General features: G+C 32.4%; 2 protein-coding genes across 3 annotated transcripts; both read left to right on the top strand.

Moving 5' to 3' along the window:
• The first annotated feature begins 6,080 nt into the window (after positions 1-6,080).
• On the top strand, positions 6,081-11,835 carry LOC128171854 (disintegrin and metalloproteinase domain-containing protein 10 homolog). The gene is made up of 4 exons (XM_052837632.1): positions 6,081-6,766; positions 9,747-9,875; positions 11,262-11,401; positions 11,827-11,835. Exons 1-4 carry the CDS (start codon positions 6,613-6,615, stop codon positions 11,833-11,835), a joined length of 432 nt encoding a protein of 143 aa, XP_052693592.1. The 5' UTR covers positions 6,081-6,612.
• On the top strand, positions 11,832-19,466 carry LOC128170886 (disintegrin and metalloproteinase domain-containing protein 10-like). Of its 2 annotated transcripts, XM_052836643.1 has the most exons (3): positions 11,832-11,987; positions 16,312-16,341; positions 19,047-19,466. In XM_052836643.1, exons 1-3 carry the CDS (start codon positions 11,835-11,837, stop codon positions 19,161-19,163), a joined length of 300 nt encoding a protein of 99 aa, XP_052692603.1. In that variant the 5' UTR covers positions 11,832-11,834; the 3' UTR covers positions 19,164-19,466. The 2 variants fall into 2 exon arrangements, with proteins under 2 accessions (XP_052692603.1, XP_052692604.1); XM_052836644.1 differs by lacking the exon at positions 16,312-16,341.
• The last annotated feature ends 214 nt before the right edge of the window (positions 19,467-19,680 follow it).

The raw sequence follows: 19,680 nt of genomic DNA, 5'->3' as shown, positions 1-19,680 counted from the left end.
TGAACGAGACTACATTGAACTCTAGCGTAGGAATATATACGACTTTAAAAAATAACACTGTTTGTACAATTTAAAATCTTATTATTTTCATGTTATTAATAAATACGTTTTCTTGAAAAACAATGCTTCAGAATACATAGCATCGAATTTATCGATTATTTTCAAGAACTAAGTGTTGTCAGCGGTATTGATTTGTGCTTAGGTCCAAACACTGTTTCACTTTCGCTTTGCCCCAATAAGTGTATAGGAGAGTTGATTAAAATCAACTCCAAAAAATGATCATTAAAAATGCAGAATTTGTTGATAACGCTGTTTTAGATCTTCTTGATAATGGGTGTATAAATATATCATAAGGTTTAATAAGCCACCATCAAAAATTCTGTTTTCTGATCTTAGTGATTTTGCAGGCATAGGCTAATCTTTTGAACAAAATACAAATATTGTACATCATATGTGGAGTGGCATTAATTTATTGCACGGCGATATCACAGTCGTAAAACGTATTGAGCAATTATATCATTCTAAATTAATAAAAAAGGAATTAAAATTGTGATCAAGAAAATGTTGGCACCTCAAACCTCACCTACAGCCCTCATGACAAGCGTGGTCCATTAAGTGAATTGAATTTTAGATCCCCCTTATAGTTTTACATGCCCCTTACAGATATAAAACAGGTTAATGAATAGTATATAACTAACATTCAAAGATATACATGATCTGTACTCAAGGCAGAAGAAGAGAGAGAGGCGCCTTGCAAGCAAGTTGAACGAGGACGGCTGGACGAGGCGGCGCCTAGACAATTCGTACCTCGTACCTAGTGTCACAAGGACCACTATCACCTATCATTTTTAGACACATAAATACGAGTGTTCATTTTGTATTGGGGGTACCAGGTTATATATTATACCCTAATTTCTGTACGTAAATATAGTATGGTACGTATAGCAAAACACAAATGTATCAATTGCAAGAAGTGAGAATGTGGTGCTTTGTTAATAATTAAATAAAGTGCACGTGTAACAGTTCGCTTTTTTCACGGCAAAAAGGAAAGGAAAATAGACCCACAATTCAAAGCCGTCGTCACATGATGTAGTGGTGTTCCCCATAATATTTGTAACATATCACTCATTATTCTGAGTAAGCGCCCGTAAACTGATTCATGAGATATCGCATTATACACATGAATTTATAATGGTTTTCTCTTTCGTTTACTAATATACCAACACATTGATACACTTAACCCCCCAACCCCTCCTAAAAATGAGAAAAGCAACAAAAACAAAACGAAACAAAACAAAAACAAATGAACAAATCTTAAGAGAAGATTATTACGACCAAATCAAATGAATTCATGGATACGTGCCTTTTTATGCTGATAGATTGCATTGAGGTGCATAAATATTAACTGTGTCGCTTGGTTGAATTTTTGTGCTTATCCGTTTCTTATGCTATAAATATTGATTATCTTCCGTATTAAATTGGATTCTTTAGTTGTTATGGAAAATACATTATACTATAACAAATACCACAAATACATTGCTGTGAACAAATGACATTTTGCTCACCATAAATAATTTACAGCAATGTTATTTCCTATTTATAGTTATTGCATTGATTTATTTTAGTTATTACAATAATTGATATGAGAGAGAGAGAGAGAGAGAGAGAGAGAGAGAGAGAGAGAGAGACAGACAGACAGACAGACAGACAGAGAAAGAGAGAGAGAGAGATTCAGTTTCGAAACGAAAGCCTGAAAGAAAGCAAGAATGAAAGAAAAAAGTTTACTGTACATTGGCAGTTCATTTATTCAGCAATGTCATAATAACAACTTTCATTTGAATTTGGAACTAAATAAAGCATGTACTGATGTTTTAGAGAGCCGCTTATTCAACTAAACCAGACGAGAAAACAACTTAGATCTCTTGTGTGAAGAAGCTCTTTCCTGTTTTATGGGCCGTAATAATGTGTTAGAGACACATTGTGGTAGATACAATGGATGCAGGTCGATGTTCAAATCTGACTCATCCTTCTTCATACTACATGTTACTTCCTTATTTCGCTCAGAGATTATCAAAATATTTGACAGTTAAAGACAAACCACTTATACTATATATTTAGTTTCAGTTTCAAGTTTATTTTTTTAAACTCACCAGTTGCTTTTAATATGTTATATTTATTATACATGTATATATTTATATGTATATTTTGTATAGCTGCCTGTGTAAATGTGCGTTTCTTTTCTTTTTTTTCTTTTTTGCACAGTATTGTCTATATTGTTCTCCAAGTGCAGCGTCATTACCGGTCTCTCCCTCTCTCTCTCTCTCTCTCTCTCTCTCTCTATCAATCAATCAATCAATCAACCCATCTCTTTTTATAAATATCTCTTGTTTTCTTTCTACAACATACATGCAGTACCCCATTACTGATTTTTCGAAAGATAAATTGTGGGATTGGATCTTCATTGTGAGCAAGCTATTCCATGTCCTATAGCTGCAACTGTTCCTTTATGGCATTATGATAAAATGAATATTTGAAGGAGTTTGCCAGAAGTTAAGAAAAGAAAAGAAAGAGTAACAAGTGTACGGCTTTGAAATTTAATAATATATATCATAACATATAGCACAATAATGCTATCGTTGGTGCTATTTTTTTTTTTAAGGGAATTTGTTGTGCCAATCTCCTTTTGTAATACTTCAAATATATTGCAAAAGTTAGTGCAAATTAAAATTCAGATGACACGTAAGCGCAATTTTAGCAATTTGCACAATGAAGGCATGAAATCAGACATAAGAGTAAGACAATAAGAGTATTCATGGTATCATAACACACAAATTGTATTCTTTATCAAACCATAAAATGAATAATTATCTCAACGAGCTGAACTACTTTCTGTTCAGCAGGGGGTTTTTTTGGTCGCCATTTTTGATCGAGGAAACTGAGTAATAAGAGAGGGATGAATGGCCATGCACGTACCTACTTTATAAAGTCGTGAAATATATCGACATTTTAGAATTTATTTTAGTCGATAAATACGGTTGGCAATACATGTATTCAATAAAGATTAAGGACTACTCTAAATAAGAATATACATAAACGTGCAATAACTTATATATAAGATATATAATTCAACTTCCGTATTGATATTATATGCAGATGTAGAGTTGTGTTTCAAAATCATTAAAAAATAAATACTTTTTACTTACCGCTTTAGACTTGTTAAAGACACACTTGTTACTTGTAGAACAGAGGTAGAGGTTATTCGAGATTTTGTAGCGCAGTGAGGTCAGGGCTTTCTTTGCGTACACCAAAGTCTGTTGGTCGGAAGTTTGTATGGTCACGTGACTTTAACAAGTACAGTCTGTATACGGAAACTGCTTGTATAAATAATAAGTTGATGATAAACAGCTAAAGATTAAGTACAGCAGTACTCTCATTTTTTTAAACAAGCTGGATTTGTATATATTTTGATTTCTTTTTTGGCAATTTTTACGGGGGCTTGATTTTACTAGGGGATAGGGTGTTGTTAATATTTTATTTAACGCTTATTAATTTCCTCATTTGAGCATAGGTGATCAATTTTCCCCGTAGCTTTTCTTTCTAGGTTTTATCCCTAAATAAGGTCAACGACGGAGTATTACCTTTTTTTGAAATCTTCAAATATAAAAGGTGACGCACACAAACACTCCATTATTATCTACAGTATGTATGTTTGTTTACATTTATCTCTCTCTCTCTCTCTCTCTCTCTCTCTCTCTCTCTCTCTCTCTCTCTCTGAGACTTCCTCTTATACATGTAAACATGTGCATCTTACTTACTCTCAGACATGTACTCTCTCTCTCTCTCTCTCTCTCTCTCTCTCTCTCTCTCTCTCTCTCTCTCTCTCAGCAGGACATGTTATAATGATGTTCTTATTTGTTTGATATATATTGTGGTTAGGTTAGCATATAAAACGCATGCTTAATCAGACACATTTATCTCGGACTATTGTTAAGACTGATGTATTTGTCTGATAATTTGTTTTGACTTTTTTAATTAGAATCAAAACAATCCCCCGGGGGATGGGGGTGGGGGTATGATTTTGATTCTCATTAATTTTTTTTTACAATGGACGGACAGCTCAATGTAGTCAATAAGATCAAACAACGTGATCTGGATTTGGACGTTAAGTGTGTAGTAGATGAGATTTTCATTAAAAAGTAATAAATAAAAATATAATATAAATGTAAATTAATAAAAGTTTTTCAAATTACAATAAATAATATCTAATTCTTTCTTTTACTATTTAGTTAGTGCTTTCTACCACTTTAGATCGACACACATACACTCAAACATTTTACATTTGTGACAGTGGGTTGTCCCAAAGACCAACAAGTCCACTTAAGGGTTCTTCATTTATTCAGATACATGTATAGGGATTAAAGGATTAAACCCTGTAATATAACTAATAGATAGCAGCATAAAAATGATCAATGTTTACAATAACTTTTAGCATAAAAATATACAATCATATTCAAATATATATTCATGAAATACATTACTGCTCAGAGCTCACTAAGCAAACTATTTGTAAAGAAGGATAACTATGAGTATAATGCATAATTCTTACAGTGTCAAGAAGAGTTACTGCTCTTGAACACAATTTACAAAAATATAGAAATATGTTCTACATCATTATCAATATCAATATTTGATTTAAAAAAAACAAGTTTTTAATGTAGCTCCTTTGTAGATTGCACTATATCATGATACATATAATAAACATAAAAATATAACTTTGCAACGATCACCTGTTGGTGGAACAATGTTTCACAATTCTGATCACTCTGATAATGGTAGTACTCTCTAACTACAAGTATTCAATATGGTAACAATAACTAACTTTTCACATATATTAGAAATGAGATACTATAGCTTAGATATCAAAACTATGAGTTACTGGGATAATTTATAAAATACATTCTTTCATAAATAAGGTATTGTAACCTCAAAAAGTAGAATTAGCTAATGGGCTAATATCTTGCTTCAATAGCATTAAAACCATGGATTTTGCTCAGATGCTTTCCCACAATAAAGAGCCTATTTGTTTTGTGTTTGTTGGTTGCTTAATAATTATTTTTTGTTTACTATTGACAGGTTCATAGATTTTTATACAAACCTGGTTGACTTTAAAAGGAGGTTTAACAAATAAAACTAAGTCCATATTTTAATATTACCAGTGCCATCCTCATTCATTCTTTATGTTCCTTATTTACTTTAACAACAATAAATATCAGTAAGCGATCATTTAACTTTCTTAGACTTATAATGGTAACGTTTCTCCAAAAGAATTGTTAAACTATATTTTAACAGTTAATTATCAGATCTACTCAAAGGATGGTAAACAAATTCACCCAATATCTACATCAACTATTCAGATTCAAATTGTTAAGCTATAAACTATAATTTGGTAAATAAAACAGCCATATATTTTACCTTTGGATGGGTTCCTTTATTTTTATATGAAGCTCTTTTTTTTAAAGGAGATCAATATAGTCTTAAAATGGTCACAACCATTGAGCCCTCTTAATACTGGTTGTGACACATTGTTGGATTCACTGTAGATTCACTGTCTAGTGTTACAGCGTTTGGGGTTCATAATTGATATCATGCTAGGGTAATTATTTAAGAAATGAACTCAATGTCTACCCAAGTTATACTCGTATAACCTGGGTTGGGGCAATTTACGCTTTATAATCCGCGAAGCGGATTATAAAAAAGCGTAAATTGCTCCAACCCAGGTTATACGAGTATAACTTGGGTAGATATTGAGTTCATTCCTTATAATTTAATTTTCTGGAATTTGCTGTACAAATTGAGTCCGTTTTACTTTTAAAAATGATATAAATCTGTTCAAAATTAAAACGTAACGTCAAGTGAATTAGTACGTTGGTGCATTGTGACGTGTCTTGTGACGTGCAAACCAGGTTATACAAATTTAACTAAATTTTTCTATCCAATCAAATGCCGCGTTACAACCAGAATTAAATTATTCAATGGTGGATCTAAAGATAAATGTAGATAGGGGAGTGTGAACAAACAATACAAAGTTTTATATGTCATTTGTGTTGTTTATTTGTTAATGATGGGTACTCTCTATAAGCTTGAACATCTAATGTTACAATAACATCATAACAGTTAATACGTATCTGTTTCAAAGCAATGTTAATGAATTGTTATTGCATTTAACTCTGATTCACTGGGAATAATGCTTCATGTCACAAGATTGTAAATGATTATTATTGACCTTTACTTCTTTTCACTGGGAACAGTGCATCATGTCCAGATTCAGTGAAGGAGCCAGATCTCAAATACTGCAATGACTATTCCCAGGTCTGCCAACAAGGGGTAAGTTGTTATTACAATGACATTCTCTGGTCTGACAACAAGGGGTAAGTTTGTTATTAAAATGATTTCTGCAAGAGCAAGTTTCAAATACAATTCTACAGAATTTGAGTGTAAAATCACAAGAAGCAATCATCAAGGCTTTTATTTTTCAGAAGTCATTAGCTGTATGCTTTTGCAACCAAATAAGAGGAAGCTACTGACATTAATAATATTATTATTATAATATTAATGGTTTCTTTTCAGTTTTGCACAGGCTCCTTGTGTCTAAAGGTTAGAACACCAGAAAATGGGACATTTCCAGGTGTTTGGGAGGAATGCTTTGTTACACTGCCTGGTGACCTGACAGTACAACAAAAGGAGCAGCTGTGCTACTTAGCCTGTAGTAAGTATTATAGACAAGTTGTCTAATCTGTAAAATTATAGACAAGTTGTCTAATGTGTAGTATTATAGACAAATTGTCTGACAGTACATCAGAAGGAACAGCTGTGTTACTTAGCCTGTAGTAAGTATTGTAGACAAGTTGTCTAATCTGTAGTAAGAATTGTAGACAAGTTGTCTAATCTGTAGTGTTATAGACACGTTGTCTAATGTGTAGTAAGTATTATAGACAAGTTGTCCGACAGTACATCAGAAGGAACAGCTGTGTTACTTAGCCTGTAGTTAGTATTATTGTCTAATATATAGTATTATAGACAAGTTGTCTGACAGAACATCAAAAGGAACAGCTGTGTTACTTAGCCTGTAGTAAGTATTATTGTCTAATATATAGTATTATAGACAAATTGTTTGACAGAACATCAAAAGGAACAGCTGGGTTACTTAGCCTGTAGTAAGTATTGTTGTCTAATCTAAAGTAATATAGACAAGTTGTCTAATCTGTAGTATTATAGACAAGTTGTCAAGTCTGTAGTATATACATTGTCTAATGTGTAGTTAGTATTATAGACAAATTCTCTTATCTGTAGTAAGTATTGTAGACAAGTTGTCTAATCTGTAGTAAGTATTATAGACAAGTTGTCTTATATGTAGTAAGTATTATAGACAAGTTGTCTAATCTATAGTAAATATTATAGACAAGTTGTCTAAATTGTAGTAAGTATTATAGACAAATTGTCTATCAGTACAACAGAAGGAACAGCTGTGTTACTTAGCCTGTAGTAATTATTGTTGTCTAATCTATAGTATTATAGACAAATTGTCTGACAGTACAACAGAAGGAACAGCTGTGTTACATAGCCTGTAGTAAGTATTATAGACATGTCTAATCTAAAGTATTATAGACAAGTTGTCTAATCTGTAGTATTATAGACAAGTTGTCTAATCTGTAGTAAGTATTATAGACAAGTTGTCTTATATGTAGTAAGTATTATAGACAAGTTGTCTAATCTATAGTAAATATTATAGACAAGTTGTCTAAATTGTAGTAAGTATTATAGACAAATTGTCTATCAGTACAACAGAAGGAACAGCTGTGTTACTTAGTATGTAGAAGGTATTATAGACAAATTGTCTAATATGTAGTATAGTAGACAAGTTGTCAAGTCTGTATATACATTATCTAATCTGTAGTAAGAATTGTGGACAAGTTGTCTAATCTGTAGTAAGTATTATAGACAAGTTGTCTAATGTGTAGTAAGTATTATAGACAAGTTGTCTAATGTGTAGTAAGTATATTTACAAGTTGTCTAATGTGTAGTAAGTATTATAGACAAGTTGTCTAATCTGTAGTAAGTGTTATAGACAAGTTGTCTAATCTGAAGTATTATAGACAAGTTGTCTAATCTGTTGTAAGTAATATAGACAAGTTGTCTAATATGTAGTATTATAGACAAGTTGTCTAATCTGTAGTAAGTATTGTAGACAAGTTGTCTTATATGTAGTAAGTATTGTAGACAAGTTGTCTAATCTGTAGTATTATAGACAAGTTGACTAATGTGTAGTAAGTATAATTGTCTAATCTAAAGTATTATAGACAAATTGTCTGACAGTACAACAAAAGGAACAGCTGTGTTACTTAGCCTGTAGTAAGTATTGTTGTCTAATCTATAGTATTGTAGACAAATTGTCTGGCAGTACAACAGAAAGAGCAGCTGTGTTACTTAGCCTGTAGTAAGTATTGTTGTCTAATCTATAGTATTATAGACAAATTGTCTGACAGTACAACAAAAGGAACAGCTGTGTTACTTAGCCTGTAGTAAGTATTGTTGTCTAATCTATAGTATTATAGACAAATTGTCTGACAGTACATCAAAAGGAACAGCTGTGTTACTTAGCCTGTAGTAAGTATTATTGTCTAATCTGTAGTATTATAGACAAGTTGTCTAATGTGTAGTAAGTGTTATTGTCTAATCTATAGTATTATAGACAAATTGTCTGACAGTACAACAGAAGGAGCAGCTGTGTTACATAGCCTGTAGTAAGTATTGTTATCTAATCTAAAGTAAACCCTATAGACAGCTGTTAGCTCATGGTTAATATTATAAACAAGTTGTCTAATGTGTAGTATTGTAGACAAGTTGTCAAGTCTGTAGGAAATAAGTTGTCTTATTTGTAGAAAGTATTATAGACAAGTTGTCTAAGCTGTAGTATTGTAGACAAGTTGTCTTATATGTAGTAAGCATTATAAACAAGGTGTTTAATTTGTAGTAAGCATTATAAACAAGTTGTCTAATTTGTAGTGAGCATTATAAACAAGTTGTCTAATTTTTAGTTAGCATTTTAGACAAGTTGTCTCAAATTTGTAGTGGGCAGTATCGACAAGTTATAGTTCATGCTGTAGATATAAAATCAATCTTTCTAAGACCTAACAAAAAATAGTTTGTTTCTGCTTTCATGCTAAAAAAAAAAGTAGGGTCGGTCGGAATTTTTTTTTATTTTTTCAAATATTTGTTTTCCTTTTATATTGCAGTATCCATACATGCCGATTAGATACTGACACTGCTGAATGGTATAATATGAGAAATACTTTTAATATCATTCCTGACTATTAAGCTGGTCTTAAGAAAACACAAAAATGATATTATATATCAGATACTTCATCTGCCAACGATGAGAGCATTATTAAAATCTACAACACATAGAAACATACAGCCATTTTGAAACAAAACGTTTGAGTTACACTGATTTGAGAAGAGTAACTGCTTCAAGCATTTTTGTGACCAAAATTTTGAGTAATTTTTTTTCCAAATAGGATAAAAACGAAAATAAACGATTTTCCATCAAAAATCCTTAAAAAAAGTTTTGAGTTGGGGGGTAAAATCTAGGGTCGGTCGGGAAAGCGGAAACAAACAATTTTTTTTCTTATGCCTAATTTTTGTCTGTTTTGCCAAAGTGTGATTTATATGTTTGAATCTTTCAACAGAGAAGAATGACTCTGATGCTGTATGCTATGCCACAAACGAGAACCTGGACAGTTCTAATGCCCTGTATGTTCTCCTACAAGATGTCAACCAGCGGAAACAGTCCAGCGGCGGAATCAGACTAACAGCCGGTAAGAAATTTGTCTGAAACCCTAGGTGAAATATATATTGTCTCTCTGTAAGAAATACTGTGGAATCATTAGACTTCCGTGTGGTTCAGTTTTTGTGTTATTCGTTAATAGCTGTCACCCACGAATCAGAATTTACATCCTCGACGAAAACTTATTATAAAAGATTTAGTTTTCCTACTGAAACTAAAAACTGACGCATCCACAATACTACATCCCCACAAATAAAACAAACCCACAGTCCCTGAAAATTGACCCTCACACATTTAAATGATTCAATAGTATGACACATGTATGCAGAAATAGGTTTCCTGTCTGGTTGTTACTTTTAACACAAGTCAAAACATTACCTGCTTCTCTTTAGAAGGAGAGAATCAAGTAAATGATTAGACCTGTCAACACTTTTATATTGTGCTGCTCTCGGGAAAGTAAACAAACCATACCTACATGTACCCAATCAAAATCCTAGCCTTAATCTTCGGTCCTGCATTAAAAAAACTCCTGTAGGATTCATCCATAGTTGGAAAATATTTGATAGACAAATTAAGATTTGAAAATGAAATTAAATACTATTAAATTTATGATACAGGTTCACCCTGTTATAATTTTAAGCTCACCTAAATCGTGGGTTCGGGTGAGCTCTTCTTATCACAGCCATCCATCTGTATGTCAGTCTGTCCGTTTGTCTCATTTTTGACTTCTTCTTAAGAACCATTAGTCCAAATTATACCAAACTTAGTACAAAGCATCCTTATGGAAAGAGAATTTCGAATTGTTTAAAGAAAGAGCAAATAATTTTTTTTCAAAAAGGAGATGGATGTAATTGCTTTAAAAAGCTTCTGCTTAAGAACCAGTGCAACAGAAATGCCAATATTTACAAAGAAACTTGTACATATAGTGAAGACTCTACATTGTAAAATCCTGACCCCCGAACAAATAATGGGGCCTAAGAGGGGTTCAAAGTTTGACATAGAAATATGAAAGGAAATTGTTTTAAAATCTTCTTCTCAAGAACTATGATGCTACAATTTAAGAGATTACTATGCAAGCATCCTGATATGATAAAGGTTCTAAATTGTTCAAATCGTGGGGTCCCAATAAAAATTTAAAGTGTAACTTAGAAATATATAGGGAAATTGTTGAAAAACTGATATAGAATGATACATCCTCAAATAATGTAGATTCTTAATTGTTCAAATCGAGACCCTAAACCAATACTGGAGTCCCAATAAGGGTTTAAAATTTAACTTAGAAATGTATAGGCTTAGGGAAGATGTCGAAGAACAGATATAGAACTATACAAAAACTGTTGGTCTGTTGAGATATGTAGCCCATGGGCCTCTTTATCCCACAGTTTTACAACTTATATGTTGATTTTCTATGATCTAGGTTCCCCCTGTAACAATTACCAAGGTTACTGTGATGTGTTTTCTCGTTGCCGTGGCGTTGATAATGAAGGACCACTACAGCGACTGAAGAACTTGATATTTAACGAAAAAACGCTGGCCAATATAAAGAACTGGATTATTGTAAGTCATGCTGGATTATTGTAAGTCATCCTGAATTATTGTAAGTCATGCTGAATTATTGTAAGTCATGCTGAATTATTGTAAGTCATGCTGGGTTATTGTAAGTCATGCAGTATTATTGTAAGTCATGCTGGATTACTGTAAATCATGCTGGATTATTGTAAGTCATGCTGGATTATTGTAAAGCATACTGGGTTATTGTAAGTCATACTTGATTATTGTAAGTCATGCTGGATAAATGTAAGTCATGATTGATTATTGTAAGTTATGCTGGGTTATTGTAAGTCATACTGGGTTATTGTAAGTCATACTGGGTTATTGTAAGTCATAATTGATTATTGTAAGTCATGCTGGATAAATGTAAGTCATGCTGGATAAATGTAAGTCATGCTGGATTATTGTAAGTCATGCTGGGTTATTGTAAGTCTTACTGATGGCTATAGGCCTTATCCTGTTTATGGGATTGTTCATCAAGTTCTGTGCTGTGCACACACCCAGCTCAAACCCTAACTCCAAACCAGCCTTGAAATTGACGGACACATTGAGGCGACGACGCCGTCACCCAGAGCAACAGTATCGAGCCCAGGTAGGATGGTCAATGACCTTGACATAGTTATTTGAGGACAGATAATGTCAAGGTCGTACTTAAATTACAGATAAAGAAATTATAACATCATAAAATATAGATCACCTGGGCTAAAGAAACTTTGTGATGTAATACAAATGGTTACACAATAGTTGAATGTCATACAAAATGCGATCAACCACTGATTAGATTGACAGAGTAATGATGATAGACTGATAATGTCGGACTTTATAGGGTTAATGGAGTGAGTGACTACATCATTGGTAGAGTCACAACTACACACAACAAGTTTATCCGCTGGTGTCTTACAATGTCTTGTCTAGAAGTAGTCTGGATTTCCTGGATACATGGAAATAGTCTGGATTTCCTAAACCAATAATGGTTTTGATATAAAAAAAAATCATAGTCCTAGTGCAGGATGCTTAAGACCATAGTCCTAGTGTAGGATGTTAAGGACCATAGTCCTATTGTAGGATGTTTAGTACAATAGTCCTAGTGTAAGGTGTTAAGACCTTTAGTCCTTGTGTAGGATGTTTAGGACTATAGTCCTAGTGTAGGATATTAAGGACCTTATTCCTACTATAGGATGATCTGTAGAAAATAGGGGTGATATGTGATATATTAACAGATGTATGAATAAGATTGGACATATTTATATATTGGATTATTTATTTATCAACATCTTAATTGTCACTAATGGTCAATGTGGTTACTTTGCCTTCAAGTCTTACGTTTAGAGATTTCTATTTAATCATATGCTTTACTAACTGTGATATGCACTAAAACAAACAATGATGTTCTTCACTTACACACTGTTATGGATCATACTGCTACTCAACAACTGACATTTAATAGGACTGGACGGTAATGGCCATTTTTAGACTGTATTGATCTCCGTTCAAAGAAGAGCTGTAGATAAAGTAAAGGAAAATATTCAAATTTTATAACGAAAGTATAACATTTTGTAATTTGTCTTTACCAATTAAAGTTTATAGCCTTTAGAACTTATCTGAAAATTTAAGATAACTGCATTAACTTCAAACTATAACCTTTCTCTTCAATCAGACGTTTGTTTAATTATTTCATTGAAACTCAAGTTATTGTTCTAGAGAGATTTTTAAAAATTCTTAAATAATTGATGAAGATAAATGAAAGTTATGTAAACACTAAGTGCTCTAAGAATTACTTGTATCTATAACTGATGCACTAATAGCATAATAATCTAAAGAACGAGTGTACTTATGGGCCCCGGTAAAAAGTGAAAAAATGAGGATTCTAATTATGTTTTAACTTTTTCGTTTCACATCATCTCTTGATATAAAATTTAGTTTTGGTTGTAACACGCTTTCTGATTGACTAAAAATTAGTTTATATTGTAAAAAGAACGTTGCTTACGTCATAGTAAGGCTAACGTCAAAAACGTATTAATCCGCCTGACGTTACATTTGAATGTTTTACAATTTAATGTAATTTTAAAGGTCAAATGACCGTTTTTATCTACGATTTATAACAAACAATTAAATCATGAACAATGAATTCAAATATTAACTAATTTCATACGATATAAATTGGTAAGGGTCAACCGACATTCCTGAATGTATATACTAAATCAAGGACGGGCATTCATTTCAAAGCCTTTGTTTACTGTCAGCCTAACCGAGTACAAATGTGTGTAAAAGACAAATAACGCAGTTTAGATTTAAAACATTCCTGTGAAAATGTTTGTACAACATCAGGTCAGTCTTTAAAAAATGAAAAAAAGTATAAAAAAATTAAAGGTATTTCCTTTGAAATATAATCAGCGTGGCCCATGTTAAACCAACGCATGGATTAAATTCTTCCAAATAGACACTTGGGTCCTAACCTGGTAGACGTTTGTCAAATGTGCTCATTGTAAAATACTGTTACGTTTAAATCTTTTTGTTCTGGCTTTGTAGGATTAGGAATGTTTGTTTGATCACTATGGCATTTAAAAATCAACAATTGTCTAAAATGTATATTAATTTCCGTGAAGTTAAGGTGGTATGGGGCATCTGTCGTCAATATTAATGTGGAGTAAAATATTTGGAAAGGTAAAAGTTATTAAAAGCCCAGCGGGATTCGAACCTATGGCCTTTAGATTTGTAGTAAACCATCTAATCCACTGCACTACGCTGTTAGATGACAACATTGGGAAAGAAACTACTAACATAATACAGTTTATTTAATTGTTTATTCTGATAAACAATACACCACAATATGAAAGTGTCCCATGCCAACTTAAGCGTGCATTTGAAACAGAAGTTTCCATCAGTGCTTGAATATTACGGAAAAAAGAAACTTGTTTATATTTTCTACATGTAAACGGCACTGAAAAGGGCCAATTCTCTATAATTTAAGTGCACTCGTTCTTTTCAAAATAATTATGCATGCAAATATACTTTGCCTGTTTAAGTTTCTAATGAGAGGTTACAGCTTAAGCTTTCCATAGTTTAATGAGCTTTTATAAGCTTCTTAACCTTTTTTTTTTATCAACTATTGCTACTTTCGTTGGCAGCACTATTCTTTAACATTTAACTTTTTAACATTAAGAAATTTGAAACAGAATATTTATTCAGAGATTAAATGTTTAAGGGGTCTGGGTGGCAATCCACCATTAAATATAATTTTTTTTTTTGAAATTATAGACCAATCCACACTTTACAAAAGTTATGTCCCTTGGCCGCCATCTTTGGGGAAAAACCCATAGGTTTCTCACTGTAACTTTTGTAGTTTAAAGGTTTGTAACTTTGTCATTTGGCAATAAAATTCCGTTTCCGTTGTGTAGTTTGATTGCCCAAGAATGGGGCAATCCACACATCGAAGGAATAAACTAAATTCAAATAGATTTAATCACAGGACGCCCAAAATTTTGTTTGGTAGCATAACGAAGAAAAATGTTTGGTCTTTCCCTTTTGACCTTGGATTGACCCTGCAAAGGGAAACAATCTTTGCAAAGTGTGGATTTGACAAGAATACTGACTGACCTTTTCACACTTATTATATCAATTGCCGATTTGTCTACGAAATTGTGCCATTTCGTAGACAAAGAGCTCACGGCAGGTGTGACCGGTCAGCAGAGGATGCTCGCTCCTCCATGGCACCTGATCCTACCTCTAATTATTATAGAGGTCCATGTTTGATCTGCTCCAGAATAGTAATTTTCAATTGGACTTTTGATTGTGTACACTGTTCGTTATCACCACATGTCATCCATATAATTGAAGCTTATTATTAACATACATTCGTTTATACCCCCAATAAATGTTTTACATGACATGTAGTTTGACACAATATAGTAAATTATCAAACAATATTGTATTGTTTATTACATACCTTTTAATATACCTTCATCACCTGAACACTGTTGTTAATACCACATGTCATTTTTAATAAATCTATAAACGATTATGCAATAAGAAACAATTATAAATTTTAGCCTTGACATTATGATTTGTTTGTGTGTCTAAGCCTTAAAACAGTGTACTTGCTCTAATATAGATTTAATAGATATAAACTTTTGTCAAAAGTAGCCACTGCCATCCGACCGTCTCCAAGTATTGACCAAGTGCTGTATATTTTATTATATCCCTGCAAACGAAGTTTTTTCTGCAAAAACATTACAAAAGCAAAACTCTTCATTTAAACCGTATGTAATTTACTATAGTTTTAAACTATTTGCGAATTTAAAAAAACAAAAAACTTACCAATTGCTTCTTTTAAAGGGATCACCTCAGAATAAAAGTTTATTTTCTCTGAAAATTGCCAGCAGATTAAGAAAATACTATAATGGTGTAAATTTTAACATGTTGTTAGTAATATCATCATTTTCTACCATACTGTAAAAAAATACTAAATTATTCCATCTGCTTATAGTTTTGGGCATCTCAAAATATCGAAATGCATCAAGTTTTGCTGTACCTATAGATTTGAAATATTACAACTGTAGATTAAATGACCCCCCCCCCCACCCTTCCAGAAAAAAATGACAATGGACAATCAGCCAAACCATGATTCATACAGTATAATGGTTCCCCTCATAGTGTAACATACTGTATACAGGGTTATATTCGCCCATGATTTTACTATGGGTTTTTTGCTCCACGTTTCACACCTTAATAAATCGTCCAATCACATTTATGTGATAGATAATGCTTATTTAACACAGTTATTGAATTTGTCCAGTCTTAAATTCACCTACTGACAAAGAGGGACGAAAAAAAACTAGGCTGATAATTTCCATGTATATTAATCCTTGAGTTAATAGCAATAAAACACTAAATATGACACTGTCTGGGTTTTGTAGAACCACGACACTCAATACCCTTTGATAGTTGTAAGTATATATATCCTGTCTAAGGCAAATCTACATGTGTGAATTAACCTGCATATATCCTAGCACTGCACATCAGCGAAATCTCACAGCCAGTCTCAAAACAACACCCCTGACAGGAACCAACTTTCATCTTCTTTCTTTTACATGCACTTATATAGTGAGAAAACATCTGCAAGAAAAAATGTCAAAATTCTTCTGTTCTCACATTCATATAGCATTATACGTAAGCAGTGTGTTATATAGTGAAATTATGCGACTAGCCGTGAGATTTGGTTGATGTCGGCCATTATCTATACAGAAACCTTACCAATGTTGTGTGCTTACAACTGCTGTCGTAGTTTGCCCTAGTTAGATAACTTTTCAATGTCTAGTCTAATTGTACTTACTTTTTATCCTTTGTAATGAAGAAGTCAGACCTGGTATTAATAGAAAAGCAACTGCTTAGGTACACAACAAGAATACACGTGCAAGATACAAAATAAAAACAGATATTTATGATAAATGTATTGTTGATAGGTTATATTATTAACAAAAGATTGATAGAAGAGGAACAGATTCATTACGATGAATACAGCATGAGTTGCACCTCTGAGATATGCTAAGGTATACACCAAGAATAAACATGGGGGGGGGGGTAATAAAAATCAATTGAAGGCAAAACGAGTCCACCGTACTGCTATATCGTTGTGAATGATCAATTTAACATACAGATACGTGTTAATCAGGAATCATTTATTCATGTAACATCTATGTCCTTTCCAAGCAATACGTGCTAGCAGTTGGCTAACAGCTCCATCTGTTTGAACAGACTTTCCTGCTTGATTCATTGTAGCATATTCTGACACTTTCATAAAGAATCGCACATCAAAGTCATTTTTTCTTTAACTTTGTTTTCATCGATCATTTGATATAGATGATAATGTAGATGCCTCTGAAGATGTTGTGAAAGTGAATGATAGATGCCATCATTCCGTGATAAACTATCACTCGGTTCTCTTTACATTAGATGGATCTCTAACTTCATTGTTAGTATCGCCTGATCAGTCGGTTCTCTTTACATTAGATGGATCTCTAACTTCATTGGTAGTATTGCCTGATGGGTTTGTGGCAAATTGTACGTGTTCAGATTTCGATATGGTTATTCCAGATGAAATGGGTTTATATTCAAATCTTGTAGAGTTCTTTCGGGTTTTGACCAATCATTTAGGGATAGAAAGAAAATCAGCGGAGAGAAACTGTATTCCACATGCTACCATGGAATTAAATAGACATGTCATTGAATAGAAGGTTGTTTTTAGTTGGGATATGACTTAAAAGGGAACATTCACAGAAAGTGTGTGAGTTCCTGGCATTTGGTTGCATGTTGGACATGAGCTGTTTACGTACAATGTAATACACTTAAATGTATTTCAGTGGACCAATGACCAAGTTTCATAAAGTTGTATATATTGAAAACAACCCTAAACGTTACCCTAATATTACAACCAGTGTTTGTACTTAAAGGAATTACTTGATTATAAGATTTGTACACGTCTTCTAAAATTAGTAATGAACTTTTATATTAGACGAATTTTACGCTTAGAATTATACGTAAACTTCAAAACTAAAGCTTCTACAGTTACGTATAGTAAAAAATAACTTATTGTTAAAAACTGAATCAGATGCAGAGCTGTTTCTTTTTTATCATAAGGTGAATTTTGCGACATAGTAATGTGTATGTCCTTTATTTACAAGCAACCAAGAGCAACATCAAAGACTTAGGGTAAACGTTTCCACACGCACGCTGCCGCTTCCATACTTTCTTCTTTACCCTTTTTGCCTCTTATACTACGGCATTTATAGTAATGGTGGTGGGTGCCAGATGCATTATGGGTATAACTAGATAACATCACGTGTTGTAGTGGGTTTTGTTTTCCACCAAGTATTAAGACTAAAGAATAAGGGGGAATATTGAATTAAATATGAACAATCTGGGTTTTTTTTAAAGATTTTTTTTTAAAAGTATGTGCGAGTAAACATTAGGAAAATATGTGCGATTTATTTTTAATTTATAATTGAAAAGATAAATGTCAGTTATTATTTGAATCATATATTTTGAATAAATATTAAAGAATTAGTTCGTAATGTAATTTATATTTTGGTAAGTGTGTGCGAGAGGGAAATTAGAAGTTGTAATTTATAGCATAAATAATCTACTCTTTCCTTGAAAATAAAACGAACATTGTGATGCAGTTAGTTTAGTGTATTATACCGTTTCTAACGATAAGATTCTAAGTTCTGTTTTATTGTATGAAGATAAGATTTTAAGTTGTGTTTTATTCTACAGTATGGTCAATAAATCTGCTTTAAAGCTGATAGATAATTAATAATAATCTTTTTTTGGTTAAACAATGTTATAAATTAATGTTGGTCAACAAATGGTACATGTAAATGCATGGGCACAGTTTTTTTTTTAAACTTGTGTTGCACAAAAAGATCAATGTCATATGCCGAAAAATATTTCTAGAAGTGACGCTTTTGAAATTCGAATGATAATATTATGTGTTTGTACAATTGAAACAGTTTTGTAATCATAACTAAGCAATTTAATTGCATGCATTTACTAACATTTTTTCTTCATTTTATAAAGACTAGTACAATGTGTCACGTTATATGTTTTGACGAATTGTATCTATACTGAGCCTTGTTTTTATTTCTTATTGTAGGGCCCATCGGGACCCCCTCCGCCATACTCAGCACACGGAGGCCCACCACAGGGGCACAGGAAGGGAGCAGGGGCTAAAGGCGGGAGATACAATAATTTAGAAATGCGCAAAGTTTGAACCATATATCATCTAAATTCAATTCATCGTATTTAATGATTTTTTTAACGAATGTACACTAGAAGAACAACATTTCCATATGTGTTTTGAATGATGTAGTCCTTTGGTATTTTTGATAATATTACATTTGTGTTAAAGATAGAAATCTGTGTTCATTTCTTTTTAAATCATTATGCAAACAGAATTCCTATTTTCAAGAACAATATGAAGGGGTATTGGGGTTTTAATTGCCAATTGTTTTTATGTTAAATTAATTTTCTTCTGTATTTCTGTATTTTGGTAGAATGATATTACATTAAGGCATTTTTGATCGTTAATTTTTGGAAGTTTAAGTGCTCATGCATACAACGTTTGTTATTGTTTACTTTAGTTTTAATTCAATCATGTTATAAAATAAAAGGCTATACTAATCATTGTAATGTAAGCAAATGTACGTTAAAAATGTGATCAATTGTTTCAATCGAATTAAATATCTTCGTTATTAATTGCGGTAATAGTATAACTATGTTGAGATGAT

The sequence above is a fragment of the Crassostrea angulata genome, chromosome 2 (assembly GCF_025612915.1).
Source record: "Crassostrea angulata isolate pt1a10 chromosome 2, ASM2561291v2, whole genome shotgun sequence".
In the NCBI taxonomy this organism is placed as follows: domain Eukaryota; kingdom Metazoa; phylum Mollusca; class Bivalvia; order Ostreida; family Ostreidae; genus Magallana; species Magallana angulata.
The sequence above is the reverse complement of the archived record's forward strand: the minus strand, read 5'-3'. Positions and strand labels throughout refer to the sequence as shown.